Consider the following 16448-nt stretch of genomic DNA (forward strand, 5'->3'; position numbering starts at 1 on the left):
TCCCGGCTGCTCCTCTGCGCTCCATCCCCTCTGCCTCCGCCAGCAGCGCCCAGCTCCGGCTTCGCCCGGCTCGGGATCCCGTGGATGCGGTGAGCAGATGGCACGGGAGGGGAGGCTGTGCCGGCGGGGAGGTGGGCGCTGCCCTGCCCCGCTCACACGCGGCGGGGAGCAGCCGGGGATGACTGTGCGGCGGTGGCACTGTGCGGCCGGCGCGGTGACAGCCCCGCAGCGCTGCCTCTCGGGCCATGTCGGCGCTCTGGAGGGGGAGCCGAAAGCTGCGGAGCGGGAGCGCTGCCAGGGACGGGGACTCCCTGCACCGAATGCTGTACCTGGTGAGCAGATCCGAGGGCACGGGCTCCGGAACCGGCATTACGGGGTTGTCGTGCCGTTCAGTTTGCAGGTTCCGAATCGCAGGCTGAGCTGGAGCGTGTGTGCCCTGCAGAGGCTCTTTGTTGCCGTGCCAGGGCGCTGGCGGTGCTGAAAGGATGCAGTTTGCCTTGCTTTGTTTGGGAGGGCACTGCTGCCTGGCGTGTGCTGCCCAGAGGTGCTCTGTGCTGGGCCAGGGGCGAGCTGCCTGCTGCCAGGCACCTCGATGCCTTTGCGTGGCAAACACAGCAGGGAATGGCTTTCAAAACTACGGGGCAGCCAGAGCTGCCCACTGTGGGCCGCAGCGCCGTGGTTGTGAATGTCCTTGATCCTCCTCCACGGGAAGGATGTGAGAGCCTGGCTCCTCCGCTGAGCCCCTTCCCGAGCAGGGGTTAATGTGTTTGTGAACTCCGCTTTCCAGTCCAGTTGTGGCAGCCTGCAGTCTAATTTTCAGCTTGCTAGAAGGGAGTGCCTGCAGGATTGTGTCTGAAGTGTGATGCCATAATTCTCCCAAAGAAATCCTGGTTTAGTGCTGTCATTGTCACTGCTGGCAGAGCTGGTGCAGAGAGATAAAAGGATCTGTTTCTATTCCAGACCTTCCCTACTCTATCCACTTTCTCTGGGAAAATGGGGACAGAGAGGTTTTTGTGAAATCTGCTTGAGAGTTTTCACCAAAATAGCTGTGCCCTGAAGACCCCCGTGTGCAATGTGTGTCTGCTTTGTGTCTGGAAAAGGATTTTTTAAAGGGAATGCTGGGTAGACAGGATTGTGCTCAGAGGTGAAGCACAGCAGTTGTTGCAGGTGGAGTCATGCATTTCAGTTCTAGGAGAGAAGCAACAATATTTTTATTGATAGGGACTGGTAAGGTGACCACGTTTGCTGGTCTCTATGACAGTGGTTTAACAAGGCTTGATGGCGAGGCTCACCTGGTTATTTACTGCAACCTTGCACTGAGGGATGAGGGTCAGAAAGGATCCGTTGTTTGCTAAGCTCAGAGAGGGGTTTTGGTGCAGGTGGATCTGCTCTAGTCCTAGACTTGGTCAGTGGTTTGTGTCTGAAGGGTTATATTGCACAGCCGGTGCTTTATATGCCTTGGCTAAGAATTCGGAGTTCAGCAAGTCGTAATCACTTAGCAGGGCTCTGTGGTGCTCACTGGGGGTCACACACCACAACTGCTTGTTCAGTGAGCAAGCAAGAGAACAGGTTTGTGAACGTGATTGTGCTGGAGACTTTGTCCAAAGAGTGAGGGGTGAGTGCTGTGTGGGCCGTTCCCGAGGAGATGTGGGGCCGGGCAGTGGGGAGGCGGCGCTGGCTGTGGCTGGAGCCCACAAGCCGTTTATTGAGCGTGCACAAGTGGAGATAAGGCTTTGGGAAGTCCTCCACACTTCCTTCCTGCCATATGGGTGTAACTGTTCCTGCTGGGGCACACCACATGCCTCCACGAGTTACTTCAACTTCAGTGCTGAGCTGGTGTTTCACGCCTGGAGCAGATTTTCGGTCTCTTTCTGGGTGACCCATCTTTCCCTGCAGGAGCATGCACAGGATGGCAGGATCTGCAGGGTGGCAGGCAGGAACTGCTTCAAACACTTGGTTTATTTTGGGGATGGATTGCAGATTGTGCTTTATGCATTGGAACTGGATTTATTTGTACTTCAGGTTCTCAAAGCAAAACACCACTGGACACGTCTGCCTCAAGTAGTTGATGCCATGAAGATTTTTGCCTTTTCTTTTATACCCCTGTTATACCTTTTTACAGCTTCTGTATCCCTAGTGCTTTTTGCCTACATTCTTAGACTTGTTTGTTCAGCTAAGAGACTGAACATTTTAGAAGCTTCGTAGCTGGGGATCAGTGTGCCCCAGACCCCAAGGTCCTCTCCAGAACATATTCTGTAAACCAAGATAGAACCATCCAGGGGAAGATTCCTTGGGGAGAGGGGGCTCACTTGAGCCTCTCATTGGGGAATCTTTGATAGATATGCTAATTAGTAAAACCTATAATGTTATACCCAATGTTGGGGGGATACGGAAAGAGGAGAGACACAGAGACACAGGGAAAGACTCGGTGGGGGACATCTCGATGCATATGACCTGGACGTGTACACCTAAGGATCCTTAAGAATAAATACCAAGGTAAAATCCCTTTTCCCCTTCTAACCGTGTATGCCTCTTGATTTTAAGACCAGGAAAAGGCATCATAGTGCTAACAAAGCCAAACATTGCTGAGCAAAAACCCTGCCTATCCTGGGTCTCTGCAGGCTCAGGTTATCATAGCTGAGCTGGCAGTTCTCTGTGCCTTCCCAGCAGAGCAGGGAGCTTGGGGAAGGTGTTTTAGCCTGTGCTGGAGCCAGGCTTTTCACCTGCTGCCCTTGGTGGATTTGGGGCTGTTGGGATCAAGGTCACACCTGCTGAAGTTTGATGCAGATCTAATCTAAAAGTTTGGGTGTGTTTTATACTTAAGAGCACAATGAGTATAGGTGGAACCTTGTTGAAAAGTAACAGGAATTATTGAGTAATTAAGACTAATAAATCTCAAATCTCAGTGACACATGCCAGGGACAGAGGGAGTGGAAATGGGCTGGTCCAACTCACTGCTTCCTCCTGCCGTCAACTTGCAACTTTCTTCCACATCTGAGTTAAACCTGAGAAACTGAAGATGAATATTTTCCCTGTAATGAAGTGTGTTTAAGAGGCATTTTTGTACAGACAGCCAAAGTCAGATACAATGAGTTCCGGGCTTACACTTGTGTCCTGAAAAAATGATCCTTTGTGTAATGAGCATCTTTGCTCATGTGCTGTGCAGTGGGACCTCAGGGGAGCATTTGCGGCCCTAAGAGACCTCTGAGGAAAGGGGGGGAAATCCTTCTTTGTCCTAGCATGGATTGTAGGTGCACAGAGAGGAAATAGCTCTGTGTGAGCAGATTGCATGGCTTAAAAAATGTGGAGATCACAACTACCAGTGGGTGGGAGTGAAGTGATGTCCCAGAGGCAGAGCTTTGTCTCCAAACTGCAAGGTGGGGATGTGCTTTATTTTCTCTTCTTTTCCTTTTCCCCTTTTTTTCTTTTGTTAGGTTTTTTTTTCCCTCTGCTCTCTTCACATTTCTCTGCTTGAACAGGCTGATTTTGGGTCAGTTGTTTCACTGAATGACAGAATTAGCCATGCTGGAGAACACCTCTGAGACCATGGAGTCCAGCCTGTCCCCAGTCCCCACCTTGTCCCCAGCCCAGAGCCCTGAGTGCCACCTCCAGGCCTTCCTTGGACACCTCCAGGGATGGGGACTCCAACACCTCCCTGGGCAGCCCCTGCCAGTGCCTGGCCACCCTTTCCGTGGAGAAATTCCTGAACTGGGGGGCTGTAGAGGCAGTGCTGGGAAATCACTGAACCTGGATTAAGATCCCCTGGCAGGATTATCAGGTGTGATCACTGGAGCAGCTCTTTTCCCTCCAGGTCTCTGGGAGGCATGGACACAGCCCACGACTGCCTTGGCAATCCTGGAAGCCTGGGGCTGTCGTCACTGACACCAGAGACTATTCCTGCTCCAAAGTTTTCAGTGTAATGAAAGATGTGAGGGAATGATCTAACACGAGGGGGTGAAGTGAGGATAACTGCCTTTATATATAGGTAGTTGATTAAATATTAAAGAAAGCAGCAAGAGGGAGCAGCTCTGGGAAATGACACTTCCAGGGAAGTTCACCCTGCGAGGCACATTCCCAGACACAGCTTAGGGATACAGCTGCTTTCCCAAAGAGCTTGTGCTGGAGCCTGGAGAGGCTTTAGCTGGGATGGCTGTGCTTCCCCAAACCCCGGGGTGGATGGTTTCTGCCCTGTGTTAGCAGAGCTGTTCTCAGGCCTGCTGCAGCCCACATTGGGGAACTGCCAGGGGGCTGGGGTGTGTGTTTTGTTTGCACAGGCATTTTTGGTTCCCAGTTCTTGGGCCTCTCTGTGAGTTCTTCAATCTTAAGTGCTGGACGAGCCTATTTTAATTAAAATTCACGTGTCTCTGAAACCAGGAATGGAGTTGAACAGTACTTCAGTTAATTTGAATTCTGCAGCCCCTTTTTTTTTCCCTTTATCCCCAGTCACAGAGAGACAGGATAGACACTTGTAGTGCCTGTTAAAAAGTCCCCAAGCTGCAGCTGCTCAGCCACAAGCCCCTCTCAGCCCCCTCGTTCCTCTGGCTCTTATTTCAAGTATTACCACTGCTCTTTCCTCTCCCTTCTCTCCAAAGAGCACAGAGCAGGTCGCTGCTTTCTGTCGCAGTCTGCATGAAATGAACCCCTCTGACTGCAGTGCTCCCCCCCAGGACTGTGCAGGGCCCCAGCTGAGCACCATGAGGCAGCTCACGGACGCAGACAAGCTGAGGAAGGTCATCTGTGAGCTCCTGGAGACCGAGCGCACCTATGTCAAGGTAAGCTTTTGCCTCAGCTTCCCGGCAAAACTCCCTTGGTTCTTCTCTGCTCCTTCAGGCTGTGTTTCATGGGCGTATCTGGTGGTGAGCTTGCATTCCATTCTGCAGTCTGTGCCTCAAATGTAACTGCAACCCCTGAAATAAGGCATTTCCAGATGATGAGGCTGTCGTTTTGAAATGGCTTAGCTGGTGCGCAGTTACTGCTCACTGAGATCTGGTATTGATTTTCTAACTAGAAATGTGTAAATGCTTCCTTCTCCTGTCTTAAATTGTGTGAAATCCAACTGTTTCATGTTGTGTGTAAAAAGGAAGAATTCTCAGATTGGGTAAGCATCATTTGCCACCTCAGTAAATATCCAGAGGCAGTCTGAGGGACCAATGTGGGAATCTTCTTCTGAATTTGTAGGACTTAAATTGCCTGATGGAGAGATACCTGAAGCCTCTACAGAAAGAAACCTTCCTCACACCAGATGAGGTATGTTGACCTTCGCTTGAGCCAGAGACCATTTGCCTGCCCCTCCACTCTGCCCACCCAGCTGGGCTTGTTTGTCTGAAATTAATTTCACTTAATTCCACTCCTTTCAAACAATGGATTGAGTAGAGCATCAAGGTGCTGCTCAATAATGTCTGCAGCTTGCTTTTTCCTGACACCATTCCTGGTTATACAATTGGACTGAGAATTACTGCAGTTCTAGAAATCAGAATATAGCCTCAAAGTGATATTTTCAGCATTCTGCTTTTCTTTTTTTTTCTCCTTTTATTAGCTGGATGTTCTCTTTGGGAATCTGACTGAAATGGTAGCATTCCAGGTAGAGTTCTTGAAAACTCTGGAAGATGGAGTAAGGCTGGTTCCAGACCTGGAAAAGCTTGAAAAAGTTGAGCAATTTAAGGTAATAATTGTTTACTTTTATATATATAAAACCACATTATTTGTATTGTCTCATTGTTCACATTTTGAGGAGACCTTTAACGCTCTCCATCATATTTTTCTGACTATTGCCACTGCTCATGTAAAAACCTGCATCTCCTTCCATTTAAGATTAGTTTTCAACGGATGCTGGTGCTGCTGAAAAATTATCCTGCTGCAGTTGTAGCTTATGCTACATTTAGCCATATAGAGCACTAGAAACCATGTGCTTTTTGGTGCTATTCTTGCCCTTCTGCCAGATTTCTTGCCTTGAGCTGTCAGGAAGTGCTGGAAATGGAAAGTTACATAAAATCTTTGTCCTGACAAGTCTCATGTTCAGAAGCCCTCTCGGGCTACAGATCAGAATAGTACATGAAATTTTGTGTTTGCACTTTCAGTCCATAGTGGCAAATACTCCTGGCTTTCAGCAGGTGTGCATCTTCACAGGTAGAAATGTAAACTGCAGCTCTTTAAACTTCATTTAAAACCCAGGGAAATGGGGAAACAAATTTCATTTTGTCTCTAATGCAGTTGTACTGGTTCTGGAGGCATGGCGAGGAGATGACAGAATGTTTTTCCTTTGGGGAACTCCAGTCTGGCTCTGAGCACTCACCTTGGTAAAGGACAGGATGAATAATAATAATAACAACAATAATAATTCCTCTGGGATTGCTCTTCAGCTAGCATACAACCCTGAAAGAAGTGTTGAAAGAATTTGTGTTTTTGTGCATGACTGTCTTTGCCATCAGGTGTTTGTTTAACATGAGCCTCAGCCATGACCACTGCCCTCCTGTAACTAAAGCACAGCTCTGGTTGGTGGGAAATGTGCCCTTAACGGAGAGCACAGAGACACTTCTTTCCTGGAGGCAGCCTCTGTGGCCCCTGTGTGCTCTGGGCTCCAAGACAGGAGTGCCAGTGAAGTGCCTTCCAGAGAGAGCTCTCCCGAGTGCTGCTGCTTCCAGCTCTTCCCGTAACAGCTGCACCGAGCTCGCTTTCACTTCTGCGCCCGGGCCCTGTCTGCAGGCAGACTGGGAAATGTGGAGTTCTGTGGTTTCAGTTCTGCACTTTGCTTCCCTGTCTCACTCACTGTCCCCAAGCTGCCCACGTGTGGTCTCAGCCCCTCACCAAGTGCTGTCTGGTTCCCAAGACGTTCTGCGTTTGTGTTTGACCCCAAACACCAACTCATCTCCAAGCAGGTGAACACCTCGGTGTGTTTGTGAGGGATGAGGGTTGCTTGCAGCTCCTCAGTGCCTTGATCCATTGCAAGGTCAGACACATCCAGTCCTCTCTGTGGCCTCTGGCCATTGCTGAGGTCAGTGAGGCTCTTAAATGCAGCTCTGGAGCTGTGAGCCCAGTCCCTGTGGAGTTAGTGCTGCCTCCAGGCTGGGACTTGGCTGATGATGCTGATTACAGAGGCTGACTCCACACACCAGGGCTGGGCCTGTTTCCTGGAGGACGAATCATGGAGTCACAGAATGGTTTGGGTGGAAGGAACCTGAAAGATCCCCCAGTTCCACCCCTTCCACTAGCCCAGGCTGCTCCAAGCCCCGTCCAAGCTGGCCTTGGGCACTGCCAGGGATCCAGGGGCAGCCACAGCTGCTCTGGGCACCCTGTGCCAGGGCCTCCCCACCCTCCCAGGGAACAATTCCTTCCCAATATCCCATCTAAACCTACTCTTCTCTTAGTTTGAAGCCATTCCCCCTTGTCCTGGCACTCCAGCCGCTTGTAAAGAGTCTCTTTCCATCTTCCTTGCAGGCTCCCTTCAGGCACTGCAAGGCCACACTGAGGTCACCCCGAAGCTTCTCTTCTCTAGGCTGAACAATCCCAGCTCTCCCAGCAGAGCTGCTCCATCCCTCTGATCAGCCTGGAGCCTCCTCTGGGCTCACTCCAGCAGTGATGTCCTGGTGTGCAAACACACTCAAACTGCATTGTCCTGTCCTCCAAAAGCTGGGTGGAAGCTTCAGATGCCCTGGCTGAAGGCAGAGTAACTAAATGCCTTTTTACTAATGCTTTTTTCCCCCCTTTAATCCCAGAAAGTGTTGTTCTCCCTGGGTGGATCCTTCCTGTACTACGCTGACCGGTTCAAGCTGTACAGTGCCTTCTGTGCCAGCCACACGAAAGTCCCCAAAGTCCTGGTGAAAGGTAAGAGCCCCTTCCAGAGCTGTCACAGGCACACACTGGTTGTGGTCACTGCACCCCAAACCTCTCAGGGCAGGAGTGGGGGCACACGTGTGCCTGGCTGGTCTCCAGGAGCCTTTGGAGTAGGGAGCTAAGTCTGCAGAGGCTCCTGGAGCGCTCAGTGCGTGGGTGTTGTGGGACCACCCTGTGGTGATACCTGAGCAGCTCGCTACAGGAGGTGGCTCACCCTGCTTGCAGTTTTTCTCTCCCCACCCTTTGTTCATTCTCCCTTGGCACGTTTGGTTTGTTTTCAGTCACATGAGAAGATTTCCTGAGTGGGAATCACATCGTGGCTCTGTGCTCTGTGCTGATGGGTCATGGTGTGCTCTGGAACCAGGAGTGGTGGCTCTGTAGTGACCTCTGCATCCTCCCGGAGTCTGTGCCAGGAGTCCTTGCTGGTGGCAATCCCATGGAAGCCCCGGCCAATGTGGTGGAACACTGGATCCCTAGGAGAGGATCAGCCTGGGAGAATGTTTTATGGAAGCTGTTAAAATATTTTAGCTCTTTCTCCCCTCTCTGCTTCCTCTTGCTTTCTTACCACTTTGCCTGAGAAGCTTCCATGTCGGAATTCCTAGCAGAGCTTGGCTTGCTGAGTTGTTGATAAAAGACCTGTGGTCTGGCTCCTGGGCCAGCCTGCCTCACAGGGAGGTTTTTTCCCTGTGGAAGTGTTAATCTCCTGGAGTTACCAGTGCCTCATGCAATTCCTTTTTGGCCAAGACATTGAACAAACAAATGGTTGCAGTTGTAGCAGCAATGCCATTGAGGGAGGAGCTCTTACTTTTCAAAGAACATCTGGATGTCTGACAGTCATAAATTTGGGGTTTTTTTGTTTCTTGGTTGGTTTGGGGGGGGGGCTTTGGTATGGTTTTTTCTGTGCACTTTTTCTTTTTTTCATTTCTGCTTGTAAACTTTTATTCCCTGTGCTGCAAAGAATACTTGGCAGCTCTGTGGAATACATAAATAAATGATTTGTTGCTAGTCACATTTGTGCTTTCTTTTGGTGTTATTTTATTGTTAAAGCTGTAGACTAGGTAGATCTGGTTATTTAGCTTTTCTTTTCCATTGCTGACTGTATTTATAAATGAGAAAGTGTTGTGCTTGAATTATGGCACAAACAGAACTTAGAATTCCATTCCAGAGAGAAATCTCTTACAAAGCCTGGGATTGTATTTCAGGCATCACTGGGTGTCCTCAGCTGAGGTGCAGGTGGCTTTTGGATTTGAAACTCAAGTTGCTTTACTGAAATCAGGTGACTGTCTGCAAAACCCCCCCAGCCCCAGCAGGGGACACGACTCTAATAAAAGCAATTGTGTGGCATTGCTCCTGCACTGAATAATTTGTATGCCTATAAATACCACCTCCTCCTTCCCTTCCCTCCTTATGCTCCAGTGGAGGGGGCAACAGAGAAAATGGCAATTTTATAAATTCAGTTGCAGTCAGGTAGAAAAGATGATGGCAGTCAGGTGTCCAGTCTGCCTGTGCTCCCAGAATCGGGTGCATTAGCCTCAGTTTACTGCTCCTGCCTCTCACTGGCTCCTGATGTTGTTGTGACTCAGTGCTGCATTTTAAGGTTTAGTGAGGTAACAAGAACCAGACCTGGGCTTAGAAGCAGTGATTCCTCACAGTCCAATTTGAGACTTTGCTTAAAAGGAACAGATGATTAAAACAGTTTGTGCTGCTCTCAGATAGCTGCCAGGCCAGAAGTACTTATTGCTGTGTGCAGCTCCTCCCGAGGGGCAGCTCTGATCTCTGCTCCCTGGGACAGGGACAGCACCCAGGGAGCGGCTGGAGCTGGGCCAGGGCAGGCTCAGGCTGGAGAGCAGGGAAAGGTTCTTCCCCCAGAGGCTGCCGGGCACTGCCCAGGCTCCCCAGGGAATGGGCACGGCCCCGAGGCTGCCAGAGCTCCAGGAGCGTTTGGACAGCGCTGCCAGGGAACCAGGGTGGGGTTGTTGGGGTGCAGGGCCTGGGGCTGGACTGAATGGCCCTTGTGGGGCCCTTCCCACTCAGGAAATTCTGTCATGGATAGTGAAATTAAAAATTGCCTCTGCTGGAGGTGGATGCCTGCTGTGAAATCCTAAATAGCACATCCGGGGAGAGCGTCAGTGACTCAGATCCTGGAGGGCGTCAGTCTAATTCTGCGGGCCCAATAAATCTGCACTTCCTTGCAAAATGTCTCTGGGTAAACCAGTTTAAACCTGGAAAAGTCACTTTCTCAGGGCAGCAGATGCAATTTTCGATTGATCCAATGGCTTCATTTGAATCTTGCAGCCAAGACAGACACTGCTTTCAAGGCGTTCCTGGATGCCCAGAACCCGCGCCGGCAGCACTCCTCCACCCTGGAGTCTTACCTCATCAAACCCATCCAGAGGATACTCAAATACCCCCTCCTGCTCAAGGAGCTCTTTGCTCTCACTGATGTGGACAGTGAAGAACATTATCACCTTGATGGTAAGGAGTTAACCCCACTTTTCTCTGGTTCACCTCTGCTCTGGAGCCCTCCTCCCCTCCCTTCCTCTCGGAGGATTAAAATTCCCTTTGCTCACCCCCTGTCTCTCTGTCTCTTTTCCAGTGGCCATCAAAACAATGAACAAAGTTGCCAGCCACATTAATGAAATGCAGAAAATCCATGAAGAGTATGGGGCAGTGTTTGACCAACTCATAGCAGAACAAACAGGGGAGAAAAAAGAGGTAACAGACAGTCAGATTCATAGAGGAAAAGGAAAAGTTATTGTGGTGCCTGTTAAACTGGATCCAGTATTTACCTTTCCTGCTGTGCCATTGAAGTAGATCCTGGCACAAACAGATAAATCCCAGCTCGGTTCAAGACTTGAATTGAGTTCAATCCCGACTTCACTGAGGGGAGGGTGGAGGGATGGGATAACATCCCCTGGCCTGGGGATGGCCCTCAGTTTGTCACTCTGGGGGACCATAAGGGGAACGGTCTGCTTGCTGCATCCCCCAGCAGTTGGGAACTCCTGTATTAGTTTAGTTCCAACAGTGTGTCCACAGAGGAGCCTTTGGGCAGAGTCAAAAGCCACAGCAACTGTGGGGAGGGAGTGCTTTGACCACTGCACCTGATGCAGTCTCTAAACTTTACCCCAAACTGATTCAATGTTCAAACAAAACACAAAGAAACTGGTAGGGAGAAAAATGGGTAAAGGGGAAGAAAAGGCAAAGAAAACATCTGTGTTTGCCCCTGACGTCCAAGGGCTATACTCTAACTTACTCTGATTTATACTCATTAATTAAGGGTTTACGTGCATCTCTTGCTAAATGTCCTGGTCTATTTGCACATGTTTGCAGTCAGCTGATGAAATACTCCAGAAGTTTGCTGGGGGGGAAATTTTGTTCAGGACTAGACTTCAGGCAAGTGTTCTTGAGCTGAAAACTCACGTCAGATGCCTTGAGCTGATTAAAACCCTCGCCCTTGTGCATGTGTTGGTGTTGGCAGGTTGCTGACCTTTCCATGGGGGACTTGCTCTTGCATAACACAGTGATATGGCTGAACCCTCCTGCTTCCCTGGGCAAGTGGAAGAAGGAACCTGAGCTGGCAGCATTTGGTTTGTATCCCAGGACTTTCATTTTGCGTGTTGGAAAGCCTGTCAGCTGTGCCTTAGCAGATATTGAAAGTAACTGAGCATTGCTTTCCCCAGGGCTGGCTGGAACTTAAACATGGGTTTGTCTCTTAGCTCCAGTGCTCAGTTTTGCTCTCTGATAGTTCTTCCAACCCTCCTTTCCTGGCTCAGGTGAAAGGTTTTGTGTGCTTGGGAATAGAGGAGACCCATTCCAGGCCTTATGGACTCTCTTGAGGAGAGGCTGTGGGAGCTGGGCCTGGTCACTCTGGAGAAGGGAAGGCTGAGAGGGGATCCCATCAATCCATGCAAATGTCCCCTCAATCCACACAAATGTCCCCTCAACCCACACAAATGTCCCCAGGGGCTGTCAGAGGATGCTGCCAGACTCTGCTCAGTGGTGCCAGTGACAGGATGAGGAGCAGTGGCCATGAACTGAAACACAACAAGTTCCACCTCAACCTGAGGAAGGATTTCTGTCCATGGAGGGGGCAGAGCCCCGGAATAGCTGCCCAGGAGGGTGTGGAGCCTCCCTCTCTGGAGACATCCCTAAAATCCAAATTCCTGTGTCACCTGCTCCAGGTGGCCCTGCCTTGGCAGGGGGGTTGGACTGGGTGATCTCCAGAGGTCCCTTCCAACCCCAACTGTCCTGGGATTCTGGGGTTCTGTGACTCCATGACTTTTGTCTCTAACTTTCTCCTCCAGTGTTCAAAACTGCCGTGGTCCTTGTGTACAAGGATGGTTCCAAACAGAAGAAGAAACTCGTAAGTTTGCAGGGACTGTTTGGGTGATGCCATGGGCATTTCTGGGGCTATGATGGAGCTTTGTTTTCCACAAAGTGGGGCTGGAGTGTGCTCTGCCATGTGTGGTCCCTGGTGTCTGAGGATCTGGGTGGGCACAGCAAGCCTTCCTTTATCCTTTGCCATGCCTGCCACATCCATTCCCTGCTCTGGGGTGGATTGTCAGGGATGAAGATGTCACTGTGAATGTGTCTCTTGCCTTTGGTTCTTTGGTCAGTGTGTGTTAGTGTCTGACAGCTAATTAATGTCTGTCACCTCACACAGTGCCCTGGGTGTTGTGTGCCACCAAGCAAGTGCTGGCTGCTCTCAGCTGCATCAGGAGTGGCTCAGGAATCCCTCTGCAGTTTGGGATTCCAAGTTAAAGCTGAGCTTGGCAGTGCTACAGCAGGTGCATGGTTTACAGTGCTATTGGGAAACTTGTGATCCCTACCTGTGGCATAAACCAGAGGGATTTGAGGTGCCTGCATGGGGAAAGGCAGCTGGCACAGGGTGACTTCAGAGTGAGAAGCAAAACTGGGATGTGTTCCCGAGTGTGTGTGCACCCAGGGCTGGCCTGGGTGGCTTTGGAGGGCGTTGCTAAGAGCTGCTGGGCCCTAGGGCTGCTTTAGTCCAGATTTCAGCAAGGTCTCCACAGAGAGGCCCCTCAGGGAGGTGTTGGGGTGAGAAATTGAGGATGGCAGCAGGTCTGTGGCTGGGAGCCCTCAGCACAGAGCACAGGACTGCCTGCCTGCCCCAGGGTGTCTCGTTTCCTGAAATGCAGTGTTTGAAATCCTTCCAGGGAGGATCACATAGAGCCTCCATTTATGAAGACTGGGATCCGTTCCGGTTTCGCCACATGATCCCTCTGGAAGCGCTGCAGGTCCGGGCCCTGGCCAGCGCAGGTAATGTTCCAGGCAGGAGTCCTGCAGGGTTTGGATGTGTGGCCTGGGGGCCTTCACTCATTATGCAGCGAATACTTGGGAGTTGAATGTGAAGGTAGACATGAGGTTCTGCTTGGTTTTCCCTTTAGATGCAGAGACCAATTCTGTGTGTGAGATTGTCCATGTCAAATCTGAGTCTGAGGGCAGGCCAGAAAGGACATTTCACCTCTGCTGTAGGTAAGTGGGTTTCCCTGTTTTCCATGGCAGCTGCATCTCTGCATCCCTGCTTGCCCTTTTCTTTCCTTTGAGGCAATCTGGGACCAGCCAGTAGGGAGAGTGGGGAGAGGGTGTTAAAGCCTTACTTTTGGAGAGGTAGAATTGTGTACAGTCTCTGAAATAAAGGCATCGAACTCGATCAGCTTTGCACCTTTATGGGAAAAGCCTTACTGGGATTTTCCGGTTAAACTCCACCATTGGATCTTTATGGCAGGTGTTGTGTTCAGCTGGCTCCTTTCCTGGCAGCAGGTCCCTGCCTCTGGTCTTGGGACACTGCCTTTCCTTAAATAAACATCCATTGTTGGGGTGGTGGTTGCCGTGGCGTGTTCTTACAGTTCAAGTAAGAACTTGGAACACAAGTTCATCGGGATCCAACAGAGCTGATGCCAAGCCAGTTCCTCCTTCTAGGAAGAGTTGCAGGAGCTGTGCTTGGGGTGTGTTTGCAGGGACAGATTGACTGAGCACCACGGGTCAGCTGGATGTGTGTCGGACACAGCCGAGTGTGGGTGGCACTGCAGGAAAAGGAAACCTCGAGAGGGCTGAAAGGCTGAATGTTTTATTAATGAACTGGGTATCAGTTTCCTTGGATGCCCACTGCAGTGACCATGGATTTAGCTTTGCTTTGAAAGTATTGAGTTCAGTGGAGTCTTCTCTGGGGAAGTGCCTGCCAGTCGATTTGTACTGTTTTAAGTCACAGAACTGGCCATTATTTACCTCATTTACAGCAAGCCTTTAGCAGTTCCCAAGGGGTAACTCTGCCTTTTGTATTCCCACCTCTTTTTCAGCTCACCAGAACACAGGAAGGACTTTCTGAAGGCAGTGCACTCCATCCTGCGGGACAAACACAGAAGACAGCTCCTTAAAACTGAAAGCTTGCCCTCATCCCAGCAATATGTTCCTTTTGGTGGAAAAAGATTGTGTGCTCTAAAAGGTGCAAGGCCAGCCATGAACAGGGCAGGTACTGTAGGGCTACAGACTTTCAAGATCCCGGTAACCCCAGCACCGTTGTAGGACATGTGGTGGTGTCTGTCACTTGTATATTAGGATTAGCATTGTCTCCTGTGTATGTAAAAACTGCTGGTTTTCCATGCTTCACTTCCTTGAGAGCCTTAAATTGCCTCTTTTTACCTTGCTTTGCACTTGAGGCTCAGTTTCAGAGTGGTGCTTCTGGCATGGAAGGGAAATGGGATTCCTGGCAGTACCGATTGGCTGTGCACTTTAATCTGAACTGGGTTCAGCTGAACGGAGCAGGAGCTGCGTGTTTCTTAAAAGCATGTACAGAATTTTGAGGTAGCCCGAGCACTTTGGAACTAAAATGCACAAGGAAAAGCAGCTCCCCTGAGCTTGGTTTGAGGGGGAAGCTGTGGGAGTCCTCCACCTGAGCCTTTTCAGCTCAGTCGCTAAAGGGCACGTGCTCCTCCTTCCCACATTTGGAGAAGTGTGCACTTGATACTCTTATTTTTGTAGTGGCCGGTCCTAAACCATGGATTTTCCTTTTCAGTTGACTTCAGGAAAAAGCAGTGAGAAAGTCCCAGGGAAAAGCAGGTTTTCATTTTCAGAACTCTAGATGATGGAGGGAAGAAATGTTTGCTTCCAACTACAAAGTACACGGCAGCACTGCATGTTTTGTTCTGGTCTGTTGTTCATTTCTTGTTCTGCTCATTAGATCCAGCACCGTAGACAACCGGGCTTTCTGCTCCTCCTCTGACCAGGGCAGGCCAGACCAACACCAGCTGAGCCCAGCTTCTCATTCGGGGTGCTGCTAGCCCTCTGCCTCACAGTGTGAGGAGGGGCAGTGCAGGGAGGGCCAAACGGCACAGCGCTGCTTCCATCAGCCTCTGGGGCCAGCCTGCTGGAGAGGCCAGACCTCCTTTCAGTTTGGCTCCGTGGGGCATTTGTGTGATGAATTCTGCAGGGATTAAAATCCCACCTTGGAGTCCAGACCTCTCCCTACAGACAAAATTTGCAGCTGCTGAGCTGTCATGCTTAATGCACCTTGTGAGGCTCAGGGACATGAAAATGTGACCCCAGCCCCACGGCAGAGCTGGATAAATTCATCCTGCAGGTGCTGAGGTGCTGTTCAGGGCCAGGGGACAAACTGCAACCTCAGAGCTCCATGTGTGCCCCTGAAGCACCGGGATGCCTGCAGGGCCTCCGGCTGCAGGGTTTGCCTCTGCTTGGCCTCAGGAGTCTCTTGGGAAGATGTTCCGACACAGAAGATGGGAATTTGCTAATTGGGCCAGTTGCTGAGGAGATGCTGAGGAAGGAACTTCTGACAGTTTTTCTGGGATTTTTGGGGGTTGATTTTTTCCTCACCCAGTAGGCAGGAAGTGAGGAAGGGAGAGTAGCAGTGCCTGGACAGGGAACTGAATTCCCTGTAAATAACGCAGCACCTTCAGCACTGAGGTGGCCACTGGAAAAGCTGTAGCATTGCTCCAGCCCAGACAGATTCCCCTCTCCGAGGTGCGGAGGTGTCGGATTTTGTGGTGTGCTGGCAGCAGGGGCTGCGAGTGAGAAGCTGAGCTGAGCAGATGCCCTGGTGCTGGCTGCCCGCCTGGCGCTCAGGAGGAGCAGCAGTTGAGGGCCATTGTCCCCACGGTGGATCTGAGCAGCAGAAACTCCTTTGCAGCCGCAGAGGCCTCGTGCCGAGGAGCTGAGGCCGCAGGGAGGATGGATGGGAGTGACCGGGCCGCTCGTGGGCTCTGCCTCCTCGCTGCCTGGCCGTGCCAGGTGCAGGGCTCGGACAGGACTTAGCTTTTCCCGAGAGTTGTGCCGTGTGTAAAACGCCTGTGGGGTTTTATCTTTGTGTGTGCAGTGTCAGCCCCAAGCAAGTCTCTGGGGAGGAGGAGGCGGCGGCTGGCCCGAAACAGGTTTACCATTGACTCAGAGGCCGTCCACAGCAGCAGCCCCGAGAAAGAGCCCGCGCAGCCCGCGCAGGGAGGGGACACTGACCGCTGGGTCGAGGAGCAGTTCGACCTGGCGCAGTACGAGGAGCAGGAGGACATCAAGGAGACCGACATCCTGAGCGACGACGACGACTTCTGCGAGGCGGCGCGCGGGGCGCAGCGGGAGCTGCGGGAGCG

General features: G+C 51.0%; 1 protein-coding gene across 1 annotated transcript in view; it reads left to right on the forward strand.

Moving 5' to 3' along the window:
- TIAM1 (T-cell lymphoma invasion and metastasis 1) overlaps positions 1-16448 on the forward strand; it is a 112631-nt gene that overhangs the window by 94152 nt on the left and 2031 nt on the right. Inside the window, 12 exon segments of the mRNA XM_017727076.1 lie at positions 4593-4772; positions 5179-5247; positions 5537-5662; positions 7713-7821; positions 10126-10305; positions 10427-10545; positions 11309-11417; positions 12135-12193; positions 13008-13110; positions 13239-13326; positions 14151-14323; positions 16181-16445. Coding sequence (XP_017582565.1) covers positions 4593-4772; positions 5179-5247; positions 5537-5662; positions 7713-7821; positions 10126-10305; positions 10427-10545; positions 11309-11417; positions 12135-12193; positions 13008-13110; positions 13239-13326; positions 14151-14323; positions 16181-16445 — 1580 coding nt within the window.

The sequence above is a fragment of the Corvus brachyrhynchos genome, unplaced genomic scaffold (genome assembly GCF_000691975.1).
Source record: "Corvus brachyrhynchos isolate BGI_N302 unplaced genomic scaffold, ASM69197v1 scaffold412, whole genome shotgun sequence".
Taxonomy (NCBI): Eukaryota; Metazoa; Chordata; class Aves; order Passeriformes; family Corvidae; genus Corvus; species Corvus brachyrhynchos.